The sequence below is a fragment of the Delphinapterus leucas genome, chromosome 14, assembly GCF_059928025.1.
Source record: "Delphinapterus leucas isolate spDelLeu-1000000601 "Yukka" chromosome 14, BTC_Dleu_Yukka2, whole genome shotgun sequence".
Classification (NCBI taxonomy): domain Eukaryota; kingdom Metazoa; phylum Chordata; class Mammalia; order Artiodactyla; family Monodontidae; genus Delphinapterus; species Delphinapterus leucas.
In genome coordinates this window covers 15,249,018-15,268,517 of record NC_143142.1, presented here as the reverse complement: position 1 = coordinate 15,268,517, position 19,500 = coordinate 15,249,018, and the positions used below count along the sequence as shown (strand labels likewise).

General features: G+C 47.6%; 1 protein-coding gene across 2 annotated transcripts in view; it reads left to right on the top strand.

Moving 5' to 3' along the window:
• Window positions 1-19,500, top strand: part of RPH3A (rabphilin 3A) — a 62,707-nt gene that overhangs the window by 28,447 nt on the left and 14,760 nt on the right. For both annotated transcript variants that reach the window (XM_089894530.1, XM_022550795.3), the window contains 10 exons: window positions 1,408-1,537; window positions 2,939-3,025; window positions 5,419-5,584; window positions 8,840-8,878; window positions 8,978-9,130; window positions 10,411-10,497; window positions 12,201-12,263; window positions 13,321-13,566; window positions 15,746-15,825; window positions 18,519-18,593. In XM_089894530.1, coding sequence (XP_089750656.1) covers window positions 1,408-1,537; window positions 2,939-3,025; window positions 5,419-5,584; window positions 8,840-8,878; window positions 8,978-9,130; window positions 10,411-10,497; window positions 12,201-12,263; window positions 13,321-13,566; window positions 15,746-15,825; window positions 18,519-18,593 — 1,126 coding nt within the window. The remainder of the gene's footprint in view (window positions 1-1,407; window positions 1,538-2,938; window positions 3,026-5,418; window positions 5,585-8,839; window positions 8,879-8,977; window positions 9,131-10,410; window positions 10,498-12,200; window positions 12,264-13,320; window positions 13,567-15,745; window positions 15,826-18,518; window positions 18,594-19,500) is intronic.

Genomic DNA, 19,500 nt, shown 5'->3' with positions numbered 1-19,500 from the left:
GAACAGGACAGACAAGATCCCCAGCCCAGGGGAGCTCAGAGTCTAGGAAGGTAGCCAGGTATGGACTCACAATTAACTAATTACTTAATGTAGACAATTCCACAATTACTTACAAATGTGACAAGTGCTATGCAGAAGGGTTGCCAAAAAAGTAAATAAAATGGATGGTCGGAGAAGGCTTCTAAGAGGAGGTGATATTTTAACCGGAATATGAAGGATAAGGAGAATCTAGGCAGGAAAAGTGTGTGTGTGTCTGTGTGTGTGTGTGTGAGAGAGAGAGGGAGATCACAAATATGTGTAATGAGGGAATGCTGCATTCCAGGCACAAGGACCAGAATGTGCAAAAGTGCTGAGGCAATTAGGAGAACTAGAACTCAAAGAAGCCCAGTGTAACCAGAGCAGTGGTTCTTAAACTTTTGTCAGAATCCCCTGGAAGGCTTGTTTAAACAGATTGCTGCCCCACCCCCGGAGTCTCTGATTAGGGTTGTTGTGGAGTGGGGCCCAAGAATGTGCCTTTCTAACAAGTTCCCAGGTGACACTGATGCTGATGGTCTGGTCATCACACTTAGTGAACCACTGAGCTAGAACATTGAAGCAAGACCAAGAGGGCGAAGAGGTTTGGGGTTTCATCTGGGGCCAGACCACGCAAGGTCATGGAAACCTCATGGAATGAGAACCAACTAAAGGTTTTAAAGGGAAGTGGGAGTGCCATGATCAGATTTATGTTTTAGGAATATCACCAAGGCTGTGATGGGGAGAACAGACTGTAGAAGGCATGAATGAAAGCATGGAGACTAAGGGGTTAGTCATCCAGGGGAGAGATGTCAGTGGCTTGGCTGAGGTGGAGACGGAGAGAAATGGGTGGACTCCAGAAGTGTTAGAGCGTTAGACATGATAGGATTTGGTTGGGTCATTGAATGTCTGGGAGGAGGGGTTCAGGAAGACCCTCTAGGTTTCTGGTTCAAGCAAGTTAGCAGATAGTGGTGCCGTTTCCTGAGAATGGGAGCAGGTTTGCTGGGGATGAGGATGAAGAGCAGCCAGGATGAAGAGTTCAGTTGAAAGCACAAGTTTGAGACCCAAGTGAAGACGTCATACAGACAATTAGATAAACAGATCTGGGCCTCCGAAGACAGTTTCTGGAGGAGGTGACATGAGAAAAGACTAGATAAGGTTCTCAATCTGAAGTTGGTAGAATAGATGGGCTTTGGGGATGTCGGAGGGGTTCCGTGATGTTCTGAAAATATATCAGAATGTATGTGCCTTTTTCTGGGGAGGGGTCCAGTAGTCATTATCAGATACTCAAGAGTCTATGACTCAAAGAAGGTTAAGACCATCAGCCAGATAATGAGGGAGAAGCTGGTGGTCCCTGGTCCTGTGAGGTCCGTATAACCCTGACTCTGCTTCCAGGCGCCTGGTGGACCATCTGGAGAACATGAGGAAGAACGTGGCTGGGGACGGGGTGAACTGCTGCATACTGTGTGGAGAACAGCTGGGGATGCTGGGCTCTGCCTGTGTAGTGTGTGAGGACTGTAAGAAGGTACCATCGCCCTCCCCTTCCCTGCTTCCCCGCTCATCACATGCATAGGGGCTAGGCCTGGGCTCCAGCCTTTGGGGGCCTTGGGTCTTGGGGATGGAGCTTGGATCGGGAAAGGTAGTTGCCAGAATATGATTCCTTCTGGGATGCTCCCATGCCCAGCTGTATTCCGAGGTAACCCTGATCCTGGTTCCTCCCCTAGAAGTCACTCTGACCCTTCTGTCTCCTTGGAGCTCAGCTCCATCCAGGATGAACTTGGGAGACTGAAGTAGGACATGAACTATGGTTGAGCCTGCAAGTATCCTGGTTGTGGCTTAGCAAGTTATAGGTCAGGCTAAAGAGCATGCTGGGGGAATTCCCTGGCGGTCCAGTGGTTAAGACTCCACGCTTCCACTGCAGGGGGCACGGGTTCAATCCCTGGTCGGGGAACTAAGATCCTGCATGCTGCACAGTGTGGCCAAAAAAAAAAAAGCATGCTGGGCTTGTGTCTACATGGAAGACACATGTGTACATGGAAGCCCTACCCAGCATTTTCTACCCTGGGGCACAGTTCAAGCCACTTGGAAAGCCCCTCTCTAGCCAAGTTAGGCCAAGTTAGACTTTGGTCTTCTTAAGCATTCACTCTTGAAGGGGAGTCTCCCTGTGCTCTCTCCACCCTGCACCCACTCCTCAAGCTGTCTGAACTTGACAGTTCCAGGACAGAAATACAACTGTCCTTGGGTCTGTCTGATTCCCAGGAAAGGAGTTCAGGGGAGTGACCCAGCTGGAGATATCCATAATGTCACTTGGCATCTCCTACTTGGGGTACCATTTAGCATTTAGAATGGAATATTGGGGAAAGGTTATCTACTCCAAAAAACTTGCCTTCTGTAGTTGACTAGATAGTGAGAATTTTGTGACCTATTTGTTTTGACTTCCAGAAAACTCAGCCAAAAGTATAATGTTCCATCATATAGTCATGGCATTTACTCAGATAACATCTTTCTCCATAAGGAGTTGAACCTGTAGTCATAGTCTAGGGTGTCTCAGATTCATTTGGGAAAGAAAGAAGAAATAAAGTAATAAAATGGATATACAGTCTCTCATGATTAAAAAATCATGTCAGTGATCTCCCTTGTATGGATGATGAAAACTCCAACCCCACAGGGACTCTTGGAGAATCCCTTCATCCCGTGCTTGGGAATGACTCCAGTTCTTGTTATCAGAAATCAAGACTCAGATTGGAACTTTATTCTAACTGGCCTTGGTCATGGAAGGGACGTGAGGAAAGGAGAGTTCTATTGCTTTGTGTCCATCAAGGGAGAATAGGGCTTCATTGCCACCATTCCCAGCCACTTCTCCTGATCACCAGCAGCTCCAAGCCTGGCATATCTGAGTGTGCACTGGGCTATGTTTTGTCCCCAGAATGTCTGCACCAAGTGTGGGGTGGAGACCTTCAACAGCCGCCCACACCCTGTGTGGCTCTGCAAAATCTGCATCGAGCAGAGAGAGGTGAGTGGATTGGTCCCATTCAGCTCCTGGAGCATCCTCCCTCCTTTGTACGGTTCCCCCTTCCTTGCTATAACCAGGGGAGTAAGGTGGCAGTTGGGGGGCTGGGGAACCTGTTCAGGCACATGTCTTAAGGGATTGGTATAAAAGGAACCAGCTCAGCTGTGAACACTGGCAGGACACAGTATTTGAATGAATTTCTTTTCTCACCTCTCCCTTCTGTGACTTTTCCTTCTCTCCCTCCCTGCTCTCTTATTCATTGCCCTCTGACATCCATTATTCCCTACTCCCCATTTCTCATCTTCTGGGTCTTCCCCTACTGCCACCTTCTCTTTCCCTCTACTTCACTTCTTGTCTCACACTTTCCCTCATTTTCTTTTCTTTCCCTGTACAGATCTTCCTCAACTTACAATGGGGTTGCGTCCCGATAAACACATCGTTAAGTGGAAAATGCATTTAATACACCTAACCTAGTGAACGTCATAGCCTAGCCTACCTTAAATATGCCCAGGGCATTTACATTAGCCGACAGCTGGGCAAAATCATCTAAGGCAAAGCCCATTTTATAATAAGTGTTGAGTATCTCCTATAATTTATTGAATACTGTACTGAAGGTTAAAAAAAAAAAAAAAGAAGAAAGAGGGGCTTCGCTGGTGGCGCAGTGGTTGAGAGTCTGCCTGCCGATGCAGGGGACACAGGTTCGTGCCCCGGTCCGGGAAGATCCCACATGCCGTGGAGCGGCTGGGCCCGTGAGCCATGGCCGCTGAGCCTGCGCGTCCGGAGCCTGTGCTCCACAACGGGAGAGGCCACAACAGTGAGAGGCCCGCGTACCACACACACACACAAAAAGAATAGCTGCATGGGTACAGAATCATCGTCAGTGTATCAGCTGTTTCCCATCGTGATCGTGTGGCTGACTGGGAGCTGTGGCTCCCTGCCCCTGGTCAACATCACGAGACAGTATCCGATCGAGTATTGCTAGCCCGGGAAAAGATCAAAATTCAAAATTCGAAAAGGACTTCCATGGCAGTCCAGTGGTTAAGACTCCGAGCTTCCACTGCAGGGGGAGTGGGTTCGATCCCTGGTCAGGGAACTAAGATCCTGCATACTGCATGGTGTGGCAAAAAATAAAAAATAAAAATAAAAATTTGAAGTATGGTTTTTACTGAATGCATATCGATTTTGCAACACTGTAAATTCAAAAATATCATAAGAAAACCATTGTAAGTTGAGGGCCGTCTGTACTCTCCTCCTCAGAGCTCTTTTTTCCCTTTCATCCTTATCTCCTCTGCCTTTTCTTCTTTCTCTCTTTGCCTCTCACCCTTCACACTTCTTCCTCTGCACTGTCTTCACTCTATCTCTGTTTTTTTCTCTCATGGAATCTTTCTCTTACCTAGGCTTGCTTTTTATTACCCACTTTGTCCCAATTAACTCCCTTCGCCTTTTCTCAATTTCTTCATCACTCATCTTCTGCAGCAGATTCCTGCCTTGGAGACTGTTGCAAGGACCATATTTCCCTCAATATCAGTCAGGGTCCTGGGAGAACAGATGGCACAGTCCGTCAGGATTATCAAGGAGGCTTTGATAAAGGTGCTGTTTGCAAGGGTCTGGGCTTGGATAAGGAAGATCAGCGAGGCGTGGTGAAGCTCGCAGCACCAGCAATAGCAGGGTTGCTGATACCACTCCTGAGACTGAAGGAGTGGAGGAGGGAGCAGTTACCAGACTGGACACTGGGTATCAACCAGCAGGAATGTAGCCACTGCCTGCCTAGCAAGGAGGGAGCCAAGGGACTCAGTACCCTGACCTCACTATCTTCTTTCTGCCGATCCCCCACTGATGCTCTCCTTGACCAGATCCACCTGGAAGGTAGAGATCAAGAAATTCCAGTTACTGTAGTCCTTACTGGTCAGCTTCCTGGGGCGCAGAGCAGGGTGAAAAAAGATGTAGAACCAATCTGAAGGGGCAACAGAAGATGTCCAACACACTGCCCCAGGTGGAACGCTAATCCACAAGGCAGGGAAGAAGGCCAGAGGTCTTGGGGAGGATGTATGTGGATCATCGTCTTTACAGCAGCCAGTGTAGTAGGGAGCACAGCACATTTAAGAGGTGGGAGACTTGGTGTCAGTCCACTCTCTGGCTGTGTAACTTTATACCTGTTCATAACCTTTCTGATATTCAACTGTTTCCATCAAGAGGTTGGTTATTCTCTATTGAGTGTTCAGGGATATTGTGTGAATCAAATAAGATTTGTGAAAGCTGTGTACTGGTGAGAAAATGCACTGCCTATTGTGTCAGTGCTCTGTGAGCAGGGAGAAAAGTGAAAAATTGGCTCTCGTGAAGGCAGGAGCAATAGGGCTTGGCTGTCGTGTCTTCATGTTCTACCTCTCCTCCCCCAGGTGTGGAAGCGCTCTGGAGCATGGTTCTTCAAGGGCTTCCCCAAACAGGTCCTCCCACAGCCTATGCCCATAAAGAAGACCAAGCCCCAGCAGCCAGCCAGTGAGCCCGCTGCTCCTGAGCAGCCCACCCCTGAGCCCAAACACCCTGCCCGGGCTCCAACTCGAGGTAGGAAAATACAGCTTCTCCTTTCAGAACCAAGGACGGGTCTTGGCTAACTGGTCTACCTGAAGGGTGCCCTGACATCATGTTTGTGTTTCTACCCAGTTGGTGGACAGCCAGCCTCTGGGCTTGGGTCTAGGTCCCCTGTGTCTCCTTCACAGCTCATCACAAACCTTTATCAAAAAGGTAGTTCAGGGAACTCTCCAGCAATGCCAGGCTGCCAAAAGACTTTGTTGTCATCCCTGATGGAGTATTGAGAGGTATAACAGAGGTGGAAATCAAAATTAGGAACTGAGAAAGACTCCCAACGTCAAAATACACGCTGGAGTCTGGGGGGCGGGGGAAAGGGGGCTTGCTGAGAAGGCCTTCTTTGCTCCTGATTAAAAATGAAAGACGAATAGCAAGGAAATTAGTAAAAGAAAATTACCACTACTCTGGACATTACCACTATTATCTAAGTATTATTATTAATTATTAAAATGATGGTAAAAAAGGGAGAGGCAAAGCAATAAAAAGAAAAAATATGACCCCAATGAAAACACATTTTAATATATTAAGGCCACTAAGACTGACCAGATAAAGCCCTTGCGATACTTTCAATTAACTAAGTGATAAAATCTGGTCTGAATGACAATTCTAGAGTTGAGCGCAGTCAGTGCTTCTAAAAGGAAGGTTATAGTTGAAGGTCTCAAAAATGGAAGTGTCCAACTATAACTTCTCAAGGTGCCCGCTACAGCGTCTGGCAGTCAAAAGGCACTCAACAAATACTTTCATCCTGGCAAGCCATCAGCAATTTCTGCTCCTTGCAGAGACTCATCAAATTGTCAACCTATACTGCATCCCTGAGAAGCCCCACGTTTCCACCTCTAGAACATCTTTCTTCCTGGTTAAACATTACTCCCTCTAGGCTGAGAAGACTGCGTAGCTTTACTGTCAAGATCTTGAACATGGGAGCCCAGGAAGACCTGAGTTTGAATTCCAGCTCTGCCACTTACAAGTCATGTGAGCTTGGATGAGTGACCTAACCTCTCTAAAACTCTTTCCTCATCTATAAAATGAGATTAATAACTCACTGGGTTATTTTGAAGATTAAATGAGATGCTACAGGCATACCTGTAGCATACTACAGGCAACAATAAAATACCATTTTATTACACTTTGTTTTATTGCACTTCATAGTCACTGCAATTTTTTATAAACTGAAGGTTTGTGGCAACCCTGCATCAAGCAAGTCTGTCGGTGCCATTTTTCCTGCTCACTTTGTCTCTCTGTGTCACATTTTGGTAATTCTCACAGTATTTCAAACTTTTTCATTATTATTATATTTGTTATGGTGATCTGTGATCGGTGATCTTCAATGTTACTATTGTAATTGTTTTGGCTTTTTTTTCACAATAAAATATTTTAAATTAAGGTATGTGCATTTTTAAGGCATAATGCTGTTTCACACTTAATAGACTACAGTACAGGGTAAACATAACTTTTATACGCAGTGGGAAAAAGTTCATGTGACTCACTTTTTTTGTGATATTCGCTTCATGGCAGTGGTTTGGAACTGAACCTACAGTATCTCCAAGGCACGCCTGTACGTGTACAGTACTTTGCAGAGTGCAGCACTTAGTAAATGTTGGCCAATAGTACATAATGTTAATCACCTATACACAGACACGCACACTCACACACATAAATGGTATGAATTAGCTTATTATATAAACTCTAGTCAAAACAAATGACTCTGAAAATATTCACCTCATTGGAAGGAAGTAACATCACCTGCATTGCATAGCAACTCCTAAACAGTTATTGGCAATAACATCTAGTGCTGGTGAATATGTGGAGAAATGATGGTATAAACTGTTGGTAAGACTATAAGTCACCTCCAGCCTCTTGAAAAGTAATATGGCAGAGGTTATTAAAATTTGAAGTGTATATACTATTTGATCCAACAGTCCCCCTCTGGGAATATATTTAACAGCAAGAAAAGTACCCATATAAAAGACATATGTATAATCGTATTTATTGCATCATTGTTTATGGTAGCAAAAATACTGGAAAAAACCAAGCGTTCATTAACGGGGTAATTGTTGAATAGATTATGGTATTTCCACACCATGGTGTATTAAGCATCTTTTAAAATTGAATGATGTAGGGACTTCCCTGGTGGTCCAGTGGTAAAGAATCCGCCTTCCAATGCAGGGAACGCAGGTTCGATCCCCAGTAGGGGAACGAAGATCCCACATGCCATGGGGCAACTAAGCCTGTGCACCACAACTACTGAGCCCATGTGCCTCAACAAGAGAACCCGTGTGCCGCAAACTACAGAGCCCATGCGCCCTGGAGCCTGCGCACCACAACTAGAGAGAGAGAACCCACATGTCGCAACTAGAGAGAAGCCCGCGTGCTGCAACGAAAGATCCCGTGTACTGCAACTAAGACCTGATGCAGCCAAAAAAAAAAAAAGAAAGAAAATAAATAAATAAATATTTTTAAAAGATTGAATGATGTAAATGTATATTGTAGATTTGGAATTATACCCATGATATGAGCTTTCAATATTCTCTTAATGAACAGTTACGGAACACCTAGTGAGTTCCAGGCTCTGTTCTATGCCCCAGGGAATCAGTGAATGGAACAGATAAGATCCATGTTCTCATGCAATTAAAATTCTAGTGGGGGAAACAGATGCTCAACAAACAGCAAATGCAAATACAACGTAATGTCAGGTAGTGATAAGTGCCAGGAAGAAAAATGAAACAGGTAGAGGGGATAGAGGCTTCATGTTGGACAGAATGGCCAGAGAAGGGCTGTCTGAGAGATGATATCTGGGGAGAAACCTGACCAAGGTGATAAAGAGGGCTCATAGAATCTTCGGAAATACCGTGTGAGAAGGGTTTGAGGTTGGAGCATGCTTGGTGAGTTCTGGGGAAATTCAAATTAAGTGAACAAAGCACATTCTAGAAACAGTACGTAGCCCATGATCCCAATTTGTTTGCAATGGAAATAATGTGAAATGTGTAGACAGGCTCTATATCAAAGGGGAAGTTGGGAAAAGAAAGTTTTAATTTTTTTTTTTAAGTTTCTTGGGAATGGTGGATGGGCCCTTTTGTGAGCTCCTTAAGTGTCAGCTCTCCAGAAAACATCAAATATTGGGGATTTGCCAAAAAGTTCATTTGGGTTTTTCCATAGGATGTTACAGAAAAACCCAAGTGAACATCTTGGCCAACCCAATACATACTCCTCATCAGCTTTCTCTCTCTCCAGGTGACTCTGATGACAGGAGGGGCCCAGGTCAGAAGACAGGTGGGTTCTGCCAACTCTGTCTTCTACTTTTGAGACAGGAGTCCTTTTCCCCATTCCTCCATTGCCTTTTCTCCCTTCAATTCATGCTTTTCCTTTCAGGCCCTGACCTGGCCTCTGCTCCTGGGCAAGGAAGCTATGGGCCTCCTGTGCGCAGGGCCTCCGAGGCACGAATGAGCTCATCTAGCCGGGACTCAGAGAGCTGGGACCAGAGCCACGGCGGAGCTGCTGGTGACCCCAGCCGGGGCTCAGCAGGTGAGAGAGATGGGCAAATCCAGACAGGCTTCCTGGATGAGGAGAATCAAAAGGAATGGGGAGAACAGTGGCTTTTTTCATTTATTCATTGGCGCTTGGTAGGCATTCAATGAACACTTGTTGAATGAGTGAGTGTGTGAGTGAGTGGATGGATGGATGGATGGATGGGTGGATGGGTGGATGGGTGGGTGGATGGATGGATGAACAAGGACCCAGATGAACAAGCAAACGGAAGTGCTAATGCAGGACCCTGGGACAAGAATTTGTAAGCCCCAGCCAGAGGTGGCAAAGCACTTTCTGTCATGATCATTCAAGCATCTCTCCAGTGAAAAATATTTAGATTCAGGAAAGGTGGGACCTAGCCCAGTGAGGTGAGAGAAGACAGGGTATTCTTCTAGGAATGTCATACTTTCTCAGTACCAGGAACTGCTGTGTATATCATCCCCATTTGATCCCCCAGCAGCTCTGCAGGAAGCAGTAGCATCTAATAGTCTCAGGTAGACTCTGGAGACCAAATGCCTGAGTTCAAACCCTGGCTCGGCTACTAACCAGCCAAGAGACGTTAGGTGAGCTCCTTAACCCCTCTGTGCCACAGTTTCCCCATTTGTAAAATGGAGCTAATAAAGCACTCACCTCAAAGGGTGTAGAGATGAAATAAGTTCTTATAAAAATGTTAATCAAGTGGGTAGAGTTGTTGCCTCCATGAAGCATCTGCAGTTCAGAGAGGGTAAGTGACCAGCCCAAAGACACACAGCTTATAAAAGAAAAATCTGGGATGCAAAGCTAGGTCCATGTGAAGATAAGAACAGTCTTTCAATAATTATAAAGTAATATCAACATCTGCCAGATGTTGAGTGTTTACTACATGCCAGGCACTGTTGTGAGCATTTTACACGTATTGTATTATTGTGTCTCCACCACAACCCTATGAGGTAAGTACTGTTATCCCCATTTGATGGATGAGGAGACTGAGGCCCAAAGAGGATAGGTCATTTGTGCAAGGTCACAGATGTCGGAAGCAGCGTCACAGAACCTGAGCTTTTCAACATCCATGTTGTTGCAGTGAGTTGCCCAGGGGCATCTGAGTATTGGAAAGAGAGAACACATGGAGGGGAGGAGAAGAGGGTCTGAAAGAGCTGGAAATGTCAGGGGGCTGCATCCAGTTCACACCCAGAGGACCATGCCTCATGCCGGCTGACTGGTCCCAGGCTTCTTCCTGCTTTGACTGTGTGTGAGTGTGTGTGTGCGCGATATGACAGGCTCTTTCCTTTCCCCTGCAGGTTTGAGACGGGCCAACTCAGTCCAGGCCTCTAGACCCACCCCGGCCTTGATACAGAGTCCAGCGCCCCCCCAGCCTGGGCAGCCAGGTACGTGCCACCCACCCACCCGCCCAGGCTGTCACTCAGCTGTGACCCCAATACCTCCCACCCTTGCTTGCGGAACCCGCTGGGCTTTCTGCAAAGCTGCAGCCACCACCAAACCCTAAACTCTTCGAAGACCTTTAGAATGAATAATACTCTAGGCTGGGAAGCTGGTGGGGGTGGGAGGAAGGGTAGCATCATATCTACCTAAATGCAAGAAGTGACAGTACTTCATCCCTCACTGTTTCCCACCTTCTGACATCATCACTCCAATTTCACAATTTTTACCACATGCACCTATGATCTGCCCTCTTATTTCCTTAATGTTTTCTTCAAATTGACCTCCTTTAAGAACATAATTGAGAGAAGTTATCATAAACTCAAGGAAATTTTAAGGACTTCAGACTTTAAGGAAAAGGCAACGGTTCTCAGACAGATACGTGAGATTCAGGAAGAAATGGTGGGCAAAGAGATTAGTAATGTGAGAAAATCTGAACGTATATGGCTTGTGTAAAACAATGGAAATAATTCCTAATTGGTGCAGTTAAAATCTGTTATTTTAAAAGAAACCTATAATAATGGCATAAGTGGGAAACCAGTATTCCATACCAGAAAAAGAGAGTATATTAGTTTGCTAGGGCAGCCATAACAAATATCACAAACTGGGTGGCTTAAAATAACAGAAATGTATTGTCCCACAGTTCTAGAAGCCAGAAGTCCAAAATCAAGGTATAGCCAGGGTTGGTTCCTTCCTTCCTGTCCCAGCCTCTCCTCTTGCTTCTGGGGACCTCGGGCATTCCTTGGCTTGTGGATGTGTCTTCACATCATCTTCCTTCTATGCATGGGTCCCTGTGTGTCCAGATTTCCCCTCTTTATAAGGGCATAGTCATATTGGATTAGGGCTCACCCTAATGACATCATCTTAACTTGATCACCTGCAAAGATGATCAAATATTCACATTCACAGGGACTGGGGGTTAGGACTTGAACATTTTTTTTGGAGAACACCATTCGACCTATTGTGGGGGGCTGTTATAAAAATTAATGTACTGAAAATACATTGCAGGTGCAATGACATTCTCAGTACACTGGCCTGCTGAAGGTTCGGAGCCTGAGGCCTGTCCTCTTTTGCTCAAAAGGGACATTTACAAAGGTTAGAGAAGTGTTAAAGTAGCACCTAGATGAGACTTTTCCCATGACGGGATCAGTGTGGAAAGGCAATGGGAACCCAGAATGACTTTCTCACTCTGTCATTGGATGTTATTTCATGCCCCATCCCTGTGGCTCTCCCCCACATCCCAAGCTTCGGAAATGTAGTTGTATAGAATCCTCTGGACCAGTAATGACCCCGTAATAACGGTGGACTCAAAGCCTGGACTTGCCCGTTACCTTGCAAGCGATTCTTGCTCCATTTGTTTGTCGACCTCATAACAGCCAACAAAACATGAAGAGCAGGTAATACCTGCTCATCCCCACTTCGCAGAGGAGGAAGCTGAGGCCCAGAATGGAAGGATTTGGGCTTGAAGCCAGGGCTTTCCAACACCAGAATCCCCCAATGGGACTGTTCCTGCAACCCTGGGTACCTCTGCACATCACCTGCTGCCCCTGGGCCTGTGTCCACACCTGTGAAACGAGGGGGCCTCAGGGCAAATACCCAAATGATGCCGCCTTCTCTATTCCAAACTTCTTTCTCTCTTTGCCCCACTCAGGACCCCCAGGAGGCAGCAGACCCAGTCCCGGGCCAGCAGGACGTTTTTCAGATCAGAGACCAGGCAAGTGTTCGCCTCTTTCTGTGCCTGCGCAGGTGACCACCTCTTCCACTGACTGAGAGAGAGAGAGAGAGAGAGCAGAGGCTGCCAGACATTGGCCCATTCTGCATCCTGAGACCTATCTGATGAGCTCTAAGGGAATTCCCTAATTCTAAAACTCTAGGGAGTCTGTACTAAGATTAGATAGATAGAAAATGACAATACATACAGTGATTAAGAGTACAAGCTGCCTGCATTCAAATCACTGCTTCTTTACTTCCCAGCTGTGTGACCCTGGGCAAGTCACTTAACTTGCCAGAGCCTCAGCTTCCTTATCTCTAAAAGGAGAATAATCCAAGGACCTACCTCACAGAGTTGCTGGGAGGATTAAGTAAAACCAATACATGGAACACCTTAGCACGTGGCCTGCAGTGTATGAAGACCACACCGAGTGACAGTGATTATTACACATGATATATATGCAGCAGCACCAATCACTACAACAGATTCATTGCTTTCTAATGCACCAGCTACTGTGCTAAGTGCTGTGCACATACTAGGAAATTTTTTAAATGATAGCTGATACTATTTGAGCACCTTCAGGTCTTAAAATTCCCATCTTACAGGTGAGAAAACTGAGGCCCAGAGATAAGTAATCTTGCTCCAGCTGAGATTCAAATCCAGGCTGTCTGGCTTCAGAGCCCATACCAGTGAGGGCTCTCAGTGAGGTCTGTTTTGCTCATGGAACTTGTTATAAGACATAGATTCCAAGGCCCCACCACAGGGCCTGCAGATTCTAGATGGAGCCTGGGAACCTGCATTTTTGCAAGCCTTCCTTGGGTGGCTTTGACAGAGGCAACATTCTGAGAACCGGTGAACGGCATGATGTGGCCCCCCGTCCACTGGAAGTGACAGTCCCCCATTGCAGGGCAGTGGGTGATTCTGGCACAAAGCTCGCCAAGCACCTGGTACACAGCAGGTGCCCGTCACTCGCGGTAATGCTGCAGCATTTGTCACTGCTGTCGTTATGACACAGGGACTCAGCTGCCTCTTTCCCACCTTCTCCCCATCTCCCCTGCAGAGGTGGCTCTGAGTGACCCCGCCTATACAGGGGCCACCGCCCCACCACGAGAGGAGAGAGCGGGGGGAGTTGGGGGCTATTCGGCAGTTGGAGCCAGGGAGGACCAAGCGGGCCACCCACTGGGTCCCTATTCCCAAGCGTCTGCTGCTGCTCCCCAGCCAGCCGTGGTCCCAGCCCGCCAGCCCCCACGCCCAGCGGAGGAGGAGGAGGAGGAGGAAGCCAACAGCTATGATTCAGATGAAGCAAGTAGGTGACGCGTAACGGAGGGATGGCTGGAAAAGTCACTTCAGCGGTCGCCCCCAGGGAAATAGGAATGGCTCTGGGGACAGCTCTGGACATCCCCAGCCCCCCAATATGCCAAACCTAATAAACATATTTACCAAGTTATAAAAATACAAATTCGTGTTACTAAACTCACAAAATGACATCAGCTTTCTAAAGTATAAGCGCATCTATTTTTTCATTGTTGTAAAAGACACATGACATCAACGTTAACCATTTACATAATTTTTTAAGAGTGCGATTCAACTATATTCACAAAGTTCTATTGGGTGGCGCCACAGACTATCACGCGACTCAGCAGCCCCACTCCCAGGCGTATGTATAGACAGAAATCTATTTCAGCTGTTTCCCAGGCTCTTTGGTGTGTGTCTTCTAAAAGTCATTTTTTAACCATGACTTTAAAATTTGTGACACTTCCTCTTGCATCCATCCATTCAATGATTTATAAAGTGCCTGCTCTGTGCCACACACACACACACCAGTGGCACTTCTCCTGGGTGTGGCTGGGAGCAGCAGGGGAGAGCTGGGGTGGCCTTTGTGAGCTGCAGGGAAGCATGGATGGGTTGTGTCTGGACCTGATGCATGCTGTGGGGTTGGGGGAACGTTCTAAGAGCTCCTGGTCAGATGGGGAGACTGGACCCACTCAGAAGAAATGGACCAAGGGCTGTAATCGGCGGGATGGCTTTGGCCCATCGCGTCACCTCCCCTCGTTGTAAAAGGGAAAGCAAATACCACCTCCCATGCAGGGCTGAGGGGTCGTAAACTGAGGTACCTGCTGAGAAAGGGCTTCATAAACCAGAAATCATTATTATATAGTGCGAAACACACGTGAGGAATTATTATTATATGACATGCACATCTGAAGTAATAATAGTCAACAGTTGTTGAGCCCTTATTTTGTGCCGGGCACTTTTCTAATTGTGTTACGAGCACATGCTCAATTTAATGATCCCAGTGAGCCTGGGAATAGTTGCTTTTCCTATTCCAATTTCACAAATAAGGAGACAGAGCCTCGGAGAGGTTCAGGGACTTGTCCAAGTTCATATGGCCAGTGAGTGGAGGGACTGACAGTCTCATTGCTGCAGCAGGCCAGAGGCCAGACCTGGAGGGAATATCAGCTGTCCTGTCTCTCGCAGGGGTCATGAGTCTGCAGGCTCAGGGGAAAGGAGTCTGAGGAGCCTACTCCCACCTCGCTGGCTGGGGGCTGTTTCTGCCCTGGAAATGCACCATGTCTATCCCACCTTCCTGGCTTTCCACATCCTGGTCCTTCTGCCTGGAGCAGTGGCCACTGCTCCTTCCATCTGCCTTAAGTGTCTCTTTGCTGACCTGCCAAGCCTAGAAGGTCCCTCCCAGCTGGTGTATGTCCCTGTTAGGAGCTGTCCCTAGTGATTTATAACAAGCCTGTCTCTGTATTCAACTCCCTCCCTCACTCATCTCTATATTTGACAAGTATTTATTGAGCACCTACGAGGTGCCCCCAAACTATTCTAAGTGCTAGGGTTACCATGGCAAAAAAAGAAAAAAAAAATAACAGACAAGATGGCTGATCTAATGGGACTAATATTTTAGTGGAGAGAAACATACCAATGAGTTCATTTCAAATAAAGACAGAGCACCGTGAAGGAAATAAAATAGGGCGAATGGCCATGAGGGTGGCTGCTTTAGATGGAGCAATCAGGGAGGGTTTCTCTGAGGAGGTGACATTTAAGCTGTGATGTGGATAATGAGAAGGCACCAGCCATGTGAGGATCTAGAGAGAGAGCATTCCAGACAGAGGCAACAGCAAATGCTGAGACTCATTTATTCCTTCAGCAAGTAAGTGAGCACAAACTGTGTGCCCTGCATTGTGCCCAGCGGGGACATAGCAGTGAACAGGGCAGTCACAGCCTTGCCCTCATGGGACTCTCAACCTAGCAGATGGAAATCATTAACTAGGCAATTGCACAAATGATTAACTGATCACAGGTGTGCTGAGGGCTCCAAAGAAGAGGAGGGCCTACCAGGATGGGGAGTCCAGAGGGACTGAGTCTTCCTCTCCTCTGTAGGCTCAATGGCTAGCCCAGACTGGGCACACGGTAAGTGCTCAGGAAATGTTTGTTGAATGAATTAATGTCCTCTTGGTACCTGCCTCTGTCTTCTTCAGCCACCCTGGGTGCCCTGGAGTTCAGCCTTCTCTACGACCAGGACAACAGCTCCCTGCACTGCACCATCATAAAGGCCAAGGTGGGTAAGGGGGCCAAGCTGGGGACCACTTAGGATGTTCTGGCATTTCTAGGGGACTTGGGGAGGGCATGGGTGACCATGTCTGTCTCCTGTCATTGCCTTGTCTATCTGTGACAGTGACAGTGATGAGGAAAGAGCAGGAATTAGCCACGGCCAATTCCTTTGCAGGGAGGACTTCCTCTGGGGAAGGTCCCAGAGGGGTTTCACTTAACTGCAGCTGCCTCCCGGGAGTGGAGGAAACCAAGCTTCAAGGGCAGAGCCAAGATCTGCCCAGCCCCATCCACACCCTCTGGAGGGGATCTCAGAGGTGTCACCTGGGAGCAGTGACAGCCTAACTTGACAGCTGACATGCCACTGAACAGCTCCTTCTATAGACGGGGCTGTCAAGCTGGAGCTACAGACTGAGTCAGGACTTATTGTTGCAGATACAAGGACAGTAATCTGGGCTTCTGGGGCGGGGGGAGGGGGCGAGGCAAACCAGATTGGAAGAGCATCTCCATGCTACAGGCTCCAGGGGCAATGAGCCAACTTTACTGCAGCCTGCAAAGAAAGCTGGATGATGCCAATGCTAATCCCAGGAAGTAGTTGACCAGGATCTCCCCCTGCCCCAAGCCTGGTCTATAGAAAATAACAAGCAAGGTTCAGGAACCAGACTTCCTGGGTTCAAATACCAGCTCCACCCCTCCTAGCTGTGGGATTTGGGGGAAGTTAACCTCTCTGTGCCTCAGGGATAATAAGAGAGTCTCTCCCATGAGGATGTTGGTGAGTGTTACGTGGAAGGTGGCGGGGTGTCCCAGTTTGCACAGATGGTCCCCAGCTATGCCTGTTGCCTTGATGAAATAATTAAGAACTCTCCTTTCCACTCACAAAATGTCCCAGTTTGGATGATCAATAATGTATGAAATGCTTAACACAACTTCTAGATCAACGTACCCAGGTCACTTCTTCAGCAGGCACTTAGATGCATTTACACGTGCCCTCCAATAGCACAGTGAGGTAAGGCCCTACATTATCTTATTTCATCTTCATAGGAACCTCTGAGGAAGAGATTATTATTAGCCCCATTGTGAGGCTTAGAAAGTTAAAGCCTGAGGCCACTCAGCTGGTAAGGGATAGAGCTGGATTTGAATCCAGATGTAACCATCTCCAGCTCCAGAAATGGGGGAAAGCCACACCATTACAGCCCCCTTGCGACAGGGGTACAGAAAACTCAACGGCTCAGGGGCTGGGCTGGTAAAGAGATGAGAAAAACATGTGAGACATTAGGGAATGGTAGTAACTTTGGTAAACTAAACTGGTGTGAGCAGGACCCAAACAAAGATGTTCAAGTTCAAATTTGAAAAACACAGCGTCTGCCAATTTGTAACCTCCCAATCCAAACAGACATTCCAGACATGTTTATTAAATACCTACTCTGTACCAGGAACTACCCTAAATGTTGGGGAATATTAAAATGAGCGAGAATAGACTGTGCCCTCATGGAGAAATGGACAAGAAACCACCACTATAGCATCTCCTGAGTATAGTATATCCTCTGGGGCTTTCTACAAATTATTTCTTCCCATTTAATCTTCACAACAAACCTATGAGGAAGGTTTCATCATCGTTCTCATTTTATAGATGGGGAAATTGAGGCACAGAGAGATTAAGGGACTTGCCCAAATCACACAGCCAGGAAGTGGTGGAGCTGGGATCTGAACCAGTGTTGTCCAGCTCAAAAGCCTATGCTCTTACCTTCTAGGCTACCCGGCCAGATTTCCCCCTTGCACCCCACTTTGTGGCCTCCTCTCCCCACCTAGTAGTAGCAAACGTTGTTCATACTGAACTTGTGCCAGGGCCAGAGTTCAGCCTTCACAGGTGAGATCTCATTTAACCCTCCAAGAATCCCATGAAGCAGGGTCTGTGATCAGCCCCACTGAACAGCTGAGGAAACTGAAGTCCCCGGAGATCACAGGGCACGATACATGGGATTGGGGATTAGTGCTGTGAGAGGAGAGTGTGGGAGCCCAGAGATAAGACACCTGCCTCAGCCAGGGCCTAGGGGGATGGGCAGAGCGTATCTGAGCCCCAGGAATTTTGGAACTGCTCATGTTAACAAGCCCAGCTTAACTCCTACCCCGGACAAACTGCTCTCCCCCACAGTGGCTCATTTTAGCCATTTTAGCCATGCCAGCTCTGTGAGGGGGGCCAGGCAGAGATTGTGATCCCCATCATACGGATGGAGAAACTGCGGTCTCAGAAGTGAGTGCAAGGGCCAGGGCCAGAACTCAGGCCTCCTTTCGCTGGCCTTTCCTCCTCTCCCACCCATTCTGGGACATGTCCTCCCATCCCAGCAATAACAATCCAGCCTTGTTGGAGCACTTCCTGTGTGCCAGGTACTGTGCCAAGCACTTTACCGGTGGGATCACGTTTAAATCTCACCAGCCCATGAAGCATCCCATTTGACAGGTGAGGAAAATGAGGCTCAGAGAGGTTAAGAAACTTGCCTAAGGTCACACAGCCAGTAAGTGACTTGGCCAGGCTTTAAACCCCGTCTGCCGGATTCCAGTGCTCATTTCAAGATACTGCATTTCCCTTCTCTTTCTTTGCAAGAGGAAGCACACAGGATGGGGTGATAGCTGTGCCCATTGCCTGTGATAGCTGAGCGCCCAGCCCTCCCCAGGCCCTCACACCACTGCCTTCTTCTCTTACAGGGACTGAAGCCCATGGATTCCAATGGCTTGGCCGATCCCTACGTTAAGCTGCACCTCCTGCCGGGAGCCAGCAAGGTACCATATGGCCTGGGCCTCTTGGCAAGGGGGGCACATGGGCTCTGGAAAGCACCCAAGGTTCCCAGCTCAGAGCCTAAAATAGCCCTCCCCAAACCCCCTCTTCCCTGATTGGCAAAGTTCTTACAAGGGGTAAGGGATGGGCCAGAGCCATTCTCCTTCAAGAGGCAGGGGCTCTGCTCATTTCTCTAACTCAGAAACCTGGGATCCAGGTGAGAAGCAGATACCCTGATTATGCCCTTGACCTGCTCAAACACCTTCAGGGCTCCCCAGTGCTGACCATGGTCCACCTCCCCCACCCATTTTTTGCCCCAGCCAAACATCTCTCAACAGAAATGACTAACTCTTTCCAGATAACTTGAGAAAAGGTTCTATTATTAAGAGAAAATTTACCCCCATCCCTTCCACCTTTCTGGGAGGGAAAGTGGAATTAATTCTCCTTTCTTTGGATTGACCCACTCAGAGCACATGGCTGGAAATGGACGTGTGCCTTCTTGGGCTTTATTTTTTGCTTTGTTGTGTTAATTTGACATGGATGTCCTAAAAACAAGGCTGCCTATATACTTGGTTACATGATCTTAGAAAAATGCCTTTCAAAAATCTCTGCAAGGGCTTCCCTGGTGGCGCAGTGGTTGGGAGTCCGCCTGCCAATGCAGGGGACACGGGTTCGTGCCCCAGTCTGGGAAGATCCCATATGCCACGGAGCGGCTGGGCCCATGAGCCATGGCCGCTGGGCCTGCGCGTCCGGAGCCTGTGCTCCACGGCGGGAGAGGCCATAGTGGTAAGAGGCCTGCATACCGCAAAAAAAAAAAAAAAAAAAAAAATCTCTGCAAGTATCAAATGCCCCATTAGACAAAAAAGGACACACACACACACACACACGCACACGCACGGGCACATACACTTT